Source organism: Tetrapisispora phaffii, chromosome 1 (genome assembly GCF_000236905.1).
Source record: "Tetrapisispora phaffii CBS 4417 chromosome 1, complete genome".
Classification (NCBI taxonomy): domain Eukaryota; kingdom Fungi; phylum Ascomycota; class Saccharomycetes; order Saccharomycetales; family Saccharomycetaceae; genus Tetrapisispora; species Tetrapisispora phaffii.
The window spans coordinates 462,675-475,476 of NC_016520.1; the positions used below are offsets into that span (position 1 = coordinate 462,675).

At 31.9% G+C, this 12,802-nt stretch overlaps 3 protein-coding genes across 3 annotated transcripts; 1 reads left to right on the forward strand and 2 right to left on the reverse strand.

The window, feature by feature from the left end:
* Window positions 1-446: 446 nt before the first annotated feature.
* On the forward strand, window positions 447-1,532 carry TPHA0A02240 (FAD-dependent oxidoreductase; the record flags this gene model as incomplete). Its single annotated transcript, XM_003683692.1, has 1 exon — window positions 447-1,532. One exon carries the CDS (start codon window positions 447-449, stop codon window positions 1,530-1,532), a length of 1,086 nt encoding a protein of 361 aa, XP_003683740.1.
* Window positions 1,533-1,726: 194 nt separating this feature from the next.
* Window positions 1,727-4,021, reverse strand: TPHA0A02250 (arrestin family protein; the record flags this gene model as incomplete). Its single annotated transcript, XM_003683693.1, has 1 exon — window positions 1,727-4,021. The coding sequence occupies one exon, from the start codon at window positions 4,019-4,021 to the stop codon at window positions 1,727-1,729; it is 2,295 nt and encodes a 764-aa protein (XP_003683741.1).
* Window positions 4,022-5,695: 1,674 nt separating this feature from the next.
* On the reverse strand, window positions 5,696-12,355 carry FAB1 (1-phosphatidylinositol-3-phosphate 5-kinase; the record flags this gene model as incomplete). Its single annotated transcript, XM_003683694.1, has 1 exon — window positions 5,696-12,355. One exon carries the CDS (start codon window positions 12,353-12,355, stop codon window positions 5,696-5,698), a length of 6,660 nt encoding a protein of 2,219 aa, XP_003683742.1.
* Window positions 12,356-12,802: the final 447 nt, after the last annotated feature.

Consider the following 12,802-nt stretch of genomic DNA (forward strand, 5'->3'; position numbering starts at 1 on the left):
TGGGAGATCCTTCTGATGAATAATATGTGTAAGTTTTTCATTTTTTAATGTTAACTTTTGGTATCAGCAGTATCCAGGTCAGCTAGCGTCAACCAAAACAACTAAATATTAAATTGCCAGAAGATAACTTTCAAGCAGAAAAAGAATAGCCAATACTGTCTCACGGTGGCTGCAATTGATAAGATCACGGAAAGTGACTCCTATCAGGATGACTAATTTTTAAAATAACGCGATAGTCAACTGGTAAAAAAGGCTATCTGCAATCATGCTTAGATAAGGATTAGATAAACTTGATTGGACTTACCAAATATTAACTAATTGATATATAGTTATATATATATATATATATAACTTAATATTTAATTAAATTGTAAAATGAACTTGGAGACCTATAATATTTCTCTTCCACTCTAAGTGAGAGTCAGCTTACAGAAATTAATAGCGACATGTCAAAGGTTCTAGTTTTAGGGGCTGGAGTGTCAGGCTTGACTTCCGCTCTATCTTTGATTGAAACATTTCCTGATAGTATCAAGGAGTTGACTATAATATCTTCCGAATTCCCAGGGGACTACCATTCTCATGACTTTGCATCACCTTGGGCAGGTGCCAATTGGTGTTCCTTTGCTAGCAATTCTGACAAATACCAAATCATTCGTGATAAGTTCACTTATTTAAAATTCTTAGAGTTGTCAGAAAGGGATCCAAGAACGCAAATTAAGAAGTTCCCAGTTAAACATATTGCTAGCAAAGAGAAAGAGACACCATGGTTCATTAAGGAAAACTTCGTTAAAGATCTCACAAAAATCACACCAGAAGAACTAAGGGAAAGAAATTTTGATCCTGACAAGTTTGTAGGTTGGCAATTTACGACTGTATCTATTTCACCAAATTTGTACAATAATTTTTTATTATCTCAGTTGAAAACTCATAATGTTATAACAAAGAGAATACAGAGGATTGAACATATTGAAGAAGTTATTGATATTTTAGGTTATACACCAGATCTTGTGATTAATTGTTCTGGTATTAATGGCGGCAAGATTTTGTCTGAACTAGATCCAGAAGAGGCTGACAAAGTATATCCAGTAAAAGGTCAAATACTTCAAATTTATGAAGATTTACCTTTCCAAATTATGGGTGATGACCTACCTACTGCTGACATACCACTAGAAGATGAATTTTTAAACATTTTCCCAAGACCAGAGGGAGGTTGTATTGTAGGTGGTATAATGAGAGCAAATGATGGTTCCCGAAATGAAATAGATGGATTGTTTGACAATATCGAAAGAATTGCTAAAAGACATGTCCCTGAATTACAAAAATTTACTGTCTTTAATAAGTATGTTGCAATCAGAAATGCAAGAAAAGGTGGTGTTCGAATTGAGTTTTCGAATTATGTAATGAAATCACATAAAGGGAATTTGAATGTAGTCCATAACTATGGTATCGGTGGCTCAGGGTATCAGTCTTCCTTTGGCAGTGCAAAACAAGTATGTGAACTTTCAACAGGGGTGCTAGGCAAGAAAACTTAAATGTCATTCTACATTATTTATGTACGTAAACCTTCTAATAGCTAGCTCTTTTTTAAAGATACTTATGACTATATGTCGATTACAAGAAATACATTCCTGAAACACACTTTATTTATATTATTTCTAAAATAATAAATATTCAAAACTTCTTAACTATCTTTATAGGATATAATTACCTAGAATTTAGAGTTCATTTACCTAGAAAAGAATTCAGAAAAAGAATTTAGTGAACCGGTTCTCAATCTTGAATCGGGTTTTACATTATCATCTGTACCGTAAGGCGTCATACTAAATCCATACTGTTTCGTTACGGTTAAATTCTTTGCGCCAGAAGAGGACGGATTGGCTGATAGATTAAATGAATTTGCAGAAGATGATCGCGTCAATCTATTCAAAGATGAAGAGGAACTATTATTACTTTTACTCATTATTCCTTTAAAAACACCACTCCTTGAAGTACTATTTGTAGATGATGTTGACAAACCTCTATGACGTACACCTTGTGGTTTTTCTAAATTTATTATTGATGGTTCTGTCAACACAGTTTCATCTGGATATAAAGGTGGGAGGTCATCTACGGTGCTACTATGAAGCTTCATTGCTTTATCGTAAGAGGGAACTCTACTCAAGGTGTTATTATCCCAGTCCTTTCTTGGGGTAGAGGACTGCGTAACAAAAGAGCTATTTCTTGACATACCAGAGAATATCGATGCGTGTGTCATATTGTTGTCAAAATAATTATCATCTCCCTTCGTAATAAATACTTCAGGAGTCTTAATTTCTACATCAATTCCTGACATATTGATACTTTTAAATGGGTTGAATTTAGAGTTTAAGGATGTAACCGATTTTTCTCTTTCCATATGTAGCATCTCTAATCGGTAATTCAGTTGTTCCAAATGAGATTCATCTGACAAAAGCAAGAAACTTTCTGTGGGGTTACTTGAAAAATTATGTTCCTCAATTAATGGAGAAGACATAGAACTATCAATACTGAAACTCTTTTTATGTTTTTCATATTTTGGTGGGGCCATTAGTGATGAGATATTTTGTTGAGAAGAAGATGAGGTTTCTGAGTACAGGGTATCACATATTTCATTATTTGGGGTTAGAATTTCTTGTTCGTTAGAACCAAATATTGTATCATCATCCACTATATTTGAATTTTTAACTTTTAATGGGTTACTCTTTAAATTATCAGTTGCTTTTATACCATCAACGACAATATGCCCAGGTTCATTTATTTCTTTTCTATTAATCCCTAGTGGTAAAAATGTCGAAATATACAGTTGTATTGGAACTGAAGCTCTCAATTCTGAGATGTGACCATCCGGATTCATTAAGGATATATTTACTTTAAATTTGTGACGAATCTTAATGTTGCTCAAAATATTACAGTCTTGTGTACATTGAGATAAACTTGGTGGGATTGTAAAATCTGTATCAATATCCCAAAAATCTTGAAACTCGGTCTGCTCATTCAGCAACTCAGATTCAGTCAATTCTTTTCCTTGCGTCTTTTTATGATATATGTTAACATGACCTAAAGGATCTTTGATTTTTAATTTTTTGATTATTCTTTCTTGATGTATCACAATCCCTTGAGATCCACAGTATTGAGATGATTCTATCAAAGATATACGAATGGGACCTAATTTTAAACCTTTCAGTATTGGGATCATGTGGAATTTAATTGGAATTGTTGAACCTATAGCGATTGCTTTTGATCTTACCGAAATATCATATTCTATTTTTTTTGGCCATTCATTTTGCACAAACACTGTTTCTGACAATTCAACCACATCAGGAGACAACGTTCTCACTATTCTAATATTTTTCTCACATATAAGATCATTCTCGCCTCTGCCCCTTTCAATAGATGCACGCAGACTATACCTAACACAACCGTTTGGAAAGCCTTCAACACTTTCAGTTAATGAGCCAGGTAAAATGGCACTGAATGGAAATTCGTAGTTACCAGGTAATAACGTACAGTAGTTACTCCCACTGGATGTAGTTGTTAATGATGCTAGGGATGCATTTGATCGACTTCTTGGTTTTGTACTGTTTTTAAGATCTTCTTTTGGGCTTGAAATACTATAATTTTTATTCCCATAATTACTATACAAATTTTGAAAATAATTTTGAATATTAATATTATCCCAATTATGCGTATAAATTCTCTTTTCAAACTTGCTATATCTGAATACTTTTGAAGTGCTATCTGTAGCAGATGACGTTGCTGGTAATTTTAAATTTGGTATATTTAATCTTAATTTACCTTCTAAACTTAAATGAACCCCTTTAATATATACTGGTTCACATATCGAAAATACTATTGTTCCTGACAAAAAAATTGAAGGAGCATTTTCTGGAATACCATTGATGACGATAACTCCATTACTATTTACTGAATTATCAATACTATTCAAACGAATATCAAATAATAAAGGTGCCTTCGAACTAGATTTGGTGTATGCAGAAAACATTTTTTTTTAAATGTAAATGTAAATGGTCTTGATAAGCTATTTTGTTAACAATGCAAAACTTAATGAAAACCTGATATAAAAACAATATTTCTGAATAGCATATAACTGTGTTTTTAAATATTTAGAGAGCTGAAATAAAATATTTTATCTTATTGATCTTATTGAGTTCTAATAAACCAGATCAGAAAATAGTAAGAAAGAAAAAGTACATATGTAACAACTCACCCTAGTATTTAAGTCATAAAAATACAATCACTACAGTAAGATATAATCAACAATTTTAAAACATTACTAGCGCTTACAAACTTCTTATTTATATAGATCTCTATATATGCTGCTAACTATATTATTAACTTATTGTAATATATATCTATAATTCCTAAGAAGAAATAACGAATGATATAAGTTAACCCTTGACCTATTATTTCAAAATCTTTAAACTCAACATCCGTATTGTCGACTAAATATCTCTCCTTATTGTAGCCTCTACCTTAACTAATGTTCGTTTTCACAAGGTTATATAATCGCAATCGCATGCGTAGTTTAGTCCAGTTAACTTGGCATCCATAAACTAATCAGCTGTCGTACTCCCTTACTTAGTAGAGAAACACAGCCAAAACATATATAAGGCCACGAATCTAAAGTCCGCACTAATAAATAATATATACCATGTCGTTAGTTTACAAGTTGAACCCTTATTGCCATTATGTGTTTTTCCTATCTTGTTCCCTATGTGGTGGTTCCAATTAATCAAAATTTATATCACATCGTTTACTTTCTCGAGAAATAAAAGACTCAAAAGTTGTTCCTAACTTCAAAACGTCTTAGTATGTTCCGCATCTCAGTGAGGGAAAAAGTGAAAGCCCTTTCTTATTCCTAGTTCAGCTTTTCTAATTGTGCTGGAAGAAAGAGAGATGGACAGAGAGAAAGAGAAAGAGAGCAATATGAAGTTAACGGTAAGTGTTTCTGAGAGGTCACGGAGAAACTCCAAGGTTAATTGACCATGTAGTACACTAGAGGACACCATATAATATCTCCGACTGATGTTGCAGAGGCATGGATATATAGATACACATGGATAATATGCAAGCTATAAAAGTTGGTGAGGCTACAGATCTTTGTAGCCGCAGATGTTCTTAGATTTACGTGGAATGCCGATTGTTGTAACTTAAGTTTTGAGTTAGTCTTGCAATGCTTAGATTACAATGAGAAGGATACCCTAAGTACTGTATAGATACAGAGAGAATCGAGTTTCTTACTTTAGTAAAGCATAATAATGCTAGAAAAGAAACAAATATCGAAGAGGCTAAAAGCCTTGGTTTTTGAACCACTGGTGATGCTTCAGTTCTAGTTTTCGTTTGTGTATACGAAATGAAAACGTCGAAGTATTAATTCTCCTTGTAATTCTCTCAACTGTTATTGTATGTTATAGCCTTATTTTACATAATTTGTCCCAAGACACCGACAATTAGCAGCGCAAACTGAGAAAATCACTGGATACAAAAAGATTAATTACACTCACATCTCTTTATTGAGTAGGATATACTATATTCATACTATATGTGAAGAAACCTTATTTGATTAAGAACTTTGAGAAAGAAAAGGTAAATACTTAATATGATTGTTCACTATAGAAACCATTAAATTTATATTATTCATTTATACATTTTTTTTTTAAATAGAATCTTGAAACCAAGGATCCGGAACCATAAGTATATAACATTCCATTGCTTCTCTAAATCTATTTTTATACTGGCGAGGTGTCACTACAGTTGGCATCTTTGTACTACTAGCTCCTCCACCGACAAACCCTTTCTCTTTAACCCAGCTTTCTAATTTCTTATCCCAAGTAAATGTCCTTATGAAATCTATAATACCCGCTGTAATTGTATGTGTTTCATTATCGATGCCAATTACTAAAGAATAATCCATCACGTTCATTTTCGCTAAGAATAAGGTATCATTCCAAAGAGAGGCTCTTAATAATTTTTTATCGTATTCACCAACGTGTATTGGGGATTCGTAAATGTACTCTATCATATTTTCATCTAACAGGACTTCGTTTTCTTTGCCTGTTTGTTCGACATGTCTATTTCTCATAGATCCCTTTAAATCAAAGATTCTCGTTGATTTTCTTTCATAAAATAGATTTTCCATAATAATTAAATCCATTTTGTAATTTTTAGAAGTAGATGAATTCTTAACTTGGATTTGGAAAAATCCAAATATTTTTGCTAAGGAGGTTGGCAAATCATGAAACATAGCCTGTGACATATATTCAAAGTAATTTGGTGCAAACTTAATGAATGCATCTAATTCACTATGGGATAATTCTTTTATAACAAATCTGTCATCTAAAGTCTTTAAAAATCCACTTCCACTTTTACCTCCATTCGAATTCCATTTGATACATCTTGATAAACTTTGAATAAATTTGTCACGGTCACAACAAGTCTCTCGAAAGGCTTCAAAATGCTCAGCAAAAAAAATTTTACAAGACATCACTGAGTCTTGATCTTGAAACTGGTATCTTAGATGCACGGCTTTCTTTTTTAACATAATATTTTCCAATGCCTCATTATTTTCCAGTAATGCTTCCCCTGAGTCATTAATATTCATATGCGACATATTTTCTATAGAATCATGTTGGTTAAACTCATGAGGCTCCATAGAAGTAGACTCTGTATTTCCACCCTTCATTAGAGTTTCATTGTTGCTAGTAGTGTCGGCATGGTCAATATCTGCTTGGGTTACTGTATCATGTCTTTCTGCTTCTGATTTCTGTAAGTGCAACATTTTTTGTTTATAATCTTCAATGCTTAAGCAAAAAGCAATCAAAGAGCTAGGTTCATCTTCTCGAATTATGACATTGCTATCAGAAAAAACGTGTTCGGTTGGAGTCGTTGGATACTGAAATGGCTTCCAAGATGATGCTGAATGATCTGCCCAAAAGTTAGATAATGCTTTCAACAGAGATGATCTTTCTCTTAATGTCGAACCTTGAGCATTCGGATTATCAGTAACCTTAGTGTCAAAAACTTCTTGCAAACTTTTGTCCAATGTATGTAACTTCTCTTGAATAGTAGACTCATTATCATTTCTTTTTTCAGAGGACAAATCTTCTGAATTTCTGTCATTAACAGCGTTTTCATTAGCATGATTTTTATCATTAGGTTCGCACTCTCGCTTACTATGTTTATTGTCATCTTGGTTATCGGTGTTATCATTCATTTTTCTCATTTTTTCACCCCATATATGAATAGAATTTTCTAATTCATGCTCCAAATTTGTATTTAAATTATTTTGATATGTATTATTGAAAATAGTCTTACTAGTGGCATTGTCATTCATAGATAACGGTTTATCATGAAGAGGTTCTTCGACGGCATCTTTGACATCTTTGTAGATGTCTACTATAGGAGTATGGTTTGTTAGTCTATATGACTGATACTTCGCTTTATTGATCGATAACCTTTCCAGTTCTCTTTGTAACTCGAATTCTTTTGATAGCGAGTCAATATGCATTTTATCAAAAAAATTGGCTAATTTCCCAACTTTAGTATTTACATGACGATTTTGTTCATAATACTTTGTAATATCTTCATTTGTCATTAAGCTTAACCTTCTTAAATCTGGTTTTTCTACATCACTAAATGATTTTCTTGATAAACTAACTTTATCAAATAAATTAGGCATAGAAATATTTACAGAAGCACCTGCTTTAGTTCCTAAGGTATTTTTAGTAAAATTATTGTTGAAATTGCGACCTTCTATACCTATTATTTCGTTATCATATCTTGGATTTACAAGATCGGGTTCTTGTGCAACATTAGGTCTGTTGTCATCTTTAATTTCACTTTCTGGAACTGTATTATGATTTTTAGAGTGATGACTATCTGTTATAGATTTAAGGCTATTCTCTAAGCTTGCATTATCGTTAATCACCTCATGTTCATTAGCTTTTTCATTTAGGTTATCTGGTAATTCCTCATAATTTGGACTAAAAAATTTCTTCAATTGATTCGTAGTGATCTGAGAAATATCATTTTCAGATGGCATATATTCCACTGCAAAATTATCAAATAACAGTTGCCAATTCTCTGATTTTTCTGAAAGAATCTGAATTGCTTGATTTAAAGGTAAGTGGACGTCGCCAGGAACATTTTTGTATAAATTTTCAATTAAATCAAGAATATAGGCTTCTTCTGTATCAACTAATTTTTGGAAATCTTTTAAAATGGAAGCAGCTCTCACATATAATTCCTTGGGTATAATATCCAATTTGATATTTAATAATCTATTTCTAATGCTTCCATAAAATAAGTTGATCTTATCTAAGATATTATAAAATAGTTCAATTTTTAATTTAATATCTTTATCAGATTTCCATATTATTTTTCTTGGAGGCGTGACAAGTTCAAAAACTTCTAAATCTGAATATTCCATTCTTACTACTAGATCATTGTATCCATAATATTTCACATGATCTTTTGTAAAATCATGAGGACATTTGCTAACTTGTTTGACAGCTTCTTTGTCACTCCAGAACATAACTTCTAAAAATTTACCAAATGAATAACTCCAAGTATGTTGAGCCATCTGGATAATAGGAGTCGAAGTACCACACTTTTTACAATAACTCCAAGTCAGTATTATATCATTTAGCCTTGGTAACTTGGATTGAAGCTTTTCAATTAAAACGTCAACCTTCCCTGAACCATGCACATAACTCCTGTAATGATCAAGAAGTAAACCATTACAACCTTGTTGACAATGATATGATGAAGTAGCAACAATATTTTCTATATATTGACCAAGCGATATATCATTATCCCAGAAATAGTCTATATTCAAAATTTGAGGGCCTATGCAAGGAGTTGATAATTTCGTAGAGACCATCGAGTAGAGAACTGTGATGGATTGATGTGTACCAGTGCTCATAATATTGTGAGATTGGGAATATGATAATTCCCATTGACGACTTCTCCTTTGAAATTCCAGCTCTAAATTTTCTATTTCTTTCTCATGAACGAATTTGGACAAATAACGTAAATCTGAGTTAGTTAATTTCGATTCAATATCACTAGGTAAAATACCCTTTATATCATCTACGTTCATTTCTCCGGATAATTTTAATAATTCTTGTTTTTTACAAGTTAGAGCTTTTTCCAATTCTCTCCCACGTCTTAACAGAAAAGGCAAAGGGAATTTTACAGTAGGAGAAACACTAAGTATTCTTCTATTGTACTCATTTAGAAACTCAGAAAAATAGCCCTTCTCATCATTTTCCAAATTTTGTTTTCTTGTAGTATTATAAAATTCCAAAGATGGTTGAATGAAATTATCTTTAAAAAGACAATTCTCTAATTTTAATGCAAAATATATATAAACCATAAACTCAGTCACCTGCTTCAATTTGCTTAATATTTCTTCATCACCACCCCTCAGTAAAATTGTACCACCCAAAGCTGGATTACAACCACGTAAAAACGTATATGACTTACTTATGTTTCCATAAATGAAAGTTTTAACTTCAAAAGATTCACATTCTCCCATTTTTATATTTGTTGACAGTTTATCTATAGACACAGCAATATCCGCCTCTGTTAATTTAGCTATTCTTTCTATAACTTGTGGTTTTAGGTTATATTGAACAATTACACCAGATTTATCTAAAAGATCAAGAGCATATCCACTGGCGTTGGCACCGACAAAGATTATATCTGCATTAAAAGATGATATTCTAGATATCAGTTTATTAAGATATTCACGTTCCTGAGCTAACACTGTTTCCAAGCTTAGAAAGTGATTCTCATTCTTTGTATACTCAAGTGGAAACATTATTAAAAGTATTCTAGGATTAGAAAAATATCTTGGCATTCGCTTTGATGATAGAGATTTGCCAAACACTATACCATTGATATACTCTGAACTTTCTACTATATCACCAGGAATTCTTTTGATTTTTATATAATTTTGTCGATAATCTAATGAGTTTGCCTCTTTTCCATTTATTTCAACCACTTGCAATTGTTTTAAGAAAATTTCCATAATGTTTGACCATTTGGTATCTTTTGTCAATTCTTGGTCCAGCATAACTTGTTTTAATAAAGCTTCTAAATGAAGATTCGATACTTCATTTAGTTCAACTTTATTTCTCTTTAATTTTCTATCATTAAAACTTGAGACTGAACGCCTCATTGCATATGAATTCGTTGAATTTTTTGATTTCATTTGGAAATTATTTGCATTTGAAACACCGCTAGAAGAAAGCATATTGTACTCCCCATTAGCATAAGCACACTCATCATCGTCAATTACTGAAATTAAGTTGGGTGTACTGTGAGCGATCAGATTCAGACCTTTATATGCTGAATTTACACTAGTTGAAGTTGAACGTTTTGTTTTGCTTTTTCTTCTAAATTGTATTCTTCTCAAAGAAGCAGCAGCTCTCTGTGATGACTTTGTAGAGCTTCTGACGGATCTAATAGGATTATGTGTATGTTTTGGATCTATTAAAGTTGAATAGATAGACATGGATCCTTCGTCTTCTGAAGATGATCCACTTTTTGAAATATCAAAATTTCTATTTTGGCTTGATTTCATAGAACTCTTCTCATGTAAACTATTTCTGGATGCATTCAATTTGTTAACTTCAGGATCAAGCCCGTAATTAAATTCAAATTGGTATTGCTTTTTTCCTGCCTGTTTGAATATATCAGAAGCCTTACTGCTTTGATATGATATTTTATCTTGAGGAGACTTCCCTCCGCTAACATAGTTCAGGAAAGAACTTTTTAAGGAACTCGTAGTGTTTTTTCTTTTGATTTTATTCAGATGAGACGAAAGTTTGTCATACTGATCTGGTAAAATATCAACATCTCTAATGGTGTACCTATCTTTCTGGCTACTAACCCCATTATTATATGACAATCGATTATCGTTCATATTGTTTGAATGCTTATTGTAACTGTTAGGATAACCTGTATCCGAAAATATTTCTAACGACTCACCTTGCCTTGTAGCAGGAATAGTCATTTTTGGAGGCGGAGTAGGAGTCGATAAAAACAATTTAGAATCTTCTCCATTAGTTAAAATACTTTGAATGTCGTCATGATCAGCATTATATGCTGTTGGATCATTTCCATTTTTTATCACATCATAAGAAGCTTCAGGGGTATTTTCATAACTTGATGCCATCCCATCCATATTCAAATCAGTTGTGTCTTCTTCTTGTTCACCTTCGCTAGAGTCTTCATATGCATCAATATGTCTGTTACAACTTAAACATACTTTAATGTTACCATCATAACCAATTTTTTCACCTTGTACAGGTGCTATACAGTTTCTGCAAAATATCTGACCACACATTCTACAATGGTGTTTCCTCCTAAAAGTATTGAATGATTTACCACATATAAAACATTCTCTGGCATTTTCATCTTTCATCCAATATTCCTTTAATAATATTCTCTCTTGTGTCTTCTTTGGATCTCTTTTATATGTATTATAAAATCCAAAAAGGAAACTTTTTGACAACGATGCATTTAATGAAGAATCTGTACTATTTACTGACATATTATCATCATTTAAGTTTTCCATGAATTTATTTGTATTTGAATTTCGTATGGGTATCGCTTTAACTTTTGATTTAGACTCATATATACTAGATCTTTTCATGTTTGCTTCATTATTTAAAGTGAAGGTTAATGACTTCGATGGTTTATATTCTTGATGTAAAAAGCTTTGCTTCGAGTTAGAATTTGAGTTGATATTATTAATAGTCAGGGAAGTATCATCATCCAATTTACCGGCTCTATTAATTGCGCTGAAGTTTTGATCTTGCAGATTAACATTTAATGTCAAATCAGTATCAATGTTATTGGATGATTGATCGGTGGCTACCACTCTCATGTTCTCATGCAAATAGTTGCTCTTATCTGAGTGTGCACCAACTGGTTCTTTTATAAGATTAATCTCAGCATTATTTAGATTTAGTTCCTTAGTTTTTCTATTAGCATTATATTTATCTTTGTCCTCATATATTGCATGAATCAAATTGTCATTGTTGTCGGTACTGTTAATGTTGTCATCTATTTCTTCAATTTTTTTGGATATAGGCAAAGTTATGTCATTACTAAGTACGTTGCTGGTCACTATATCGGTGGTTGTCTTTGGTAAAAGCACATTTGTTGGCAGTATCTCGGGTTTATATGATGATACGACGAAATCTTCTTCCAAATTTTCTGGTTTCAGGGCAATAGAGTTGTTCCTAATATTAGTTTGAATCTTCTGTATTTCTTCTCTTTTAATTACTCCCCCATTGTCACTCATATCTCTATTTCACAGTGTCTTTTTAGAAATCAAGTTGTTATTGATAAAGTTAGAAAACCCTCTTGAAGTTGTTAGAAACCGTAATTATCGTAAATATTTCTGTATCTATTCTCTTTAATTAATGCATGGAATAAAACAGATCAATATTATTTTTTGTTTTAAAATTAATTAACTTAATGGTATTCAAAGTTGTCAGTTAAAAGATCATGATAAAGTATTAAAAATAAAGTAAAGTCTTAATATAATAACTATCCGGATCATTACCTTAATTTATGTATCTCCATGTTTTGTATCATGATTTATTCTTGATGATTTAATAATAAATAAAAATTTGAGAACCTAAAAAGCAGTCGATCACGTGCGACACTTTCTAACAAGTCTAAACAATATACATTGAATATTAAAGGCTGCTGTTACTATATAAGAGTAGTTCTCTCTTTTTATTTA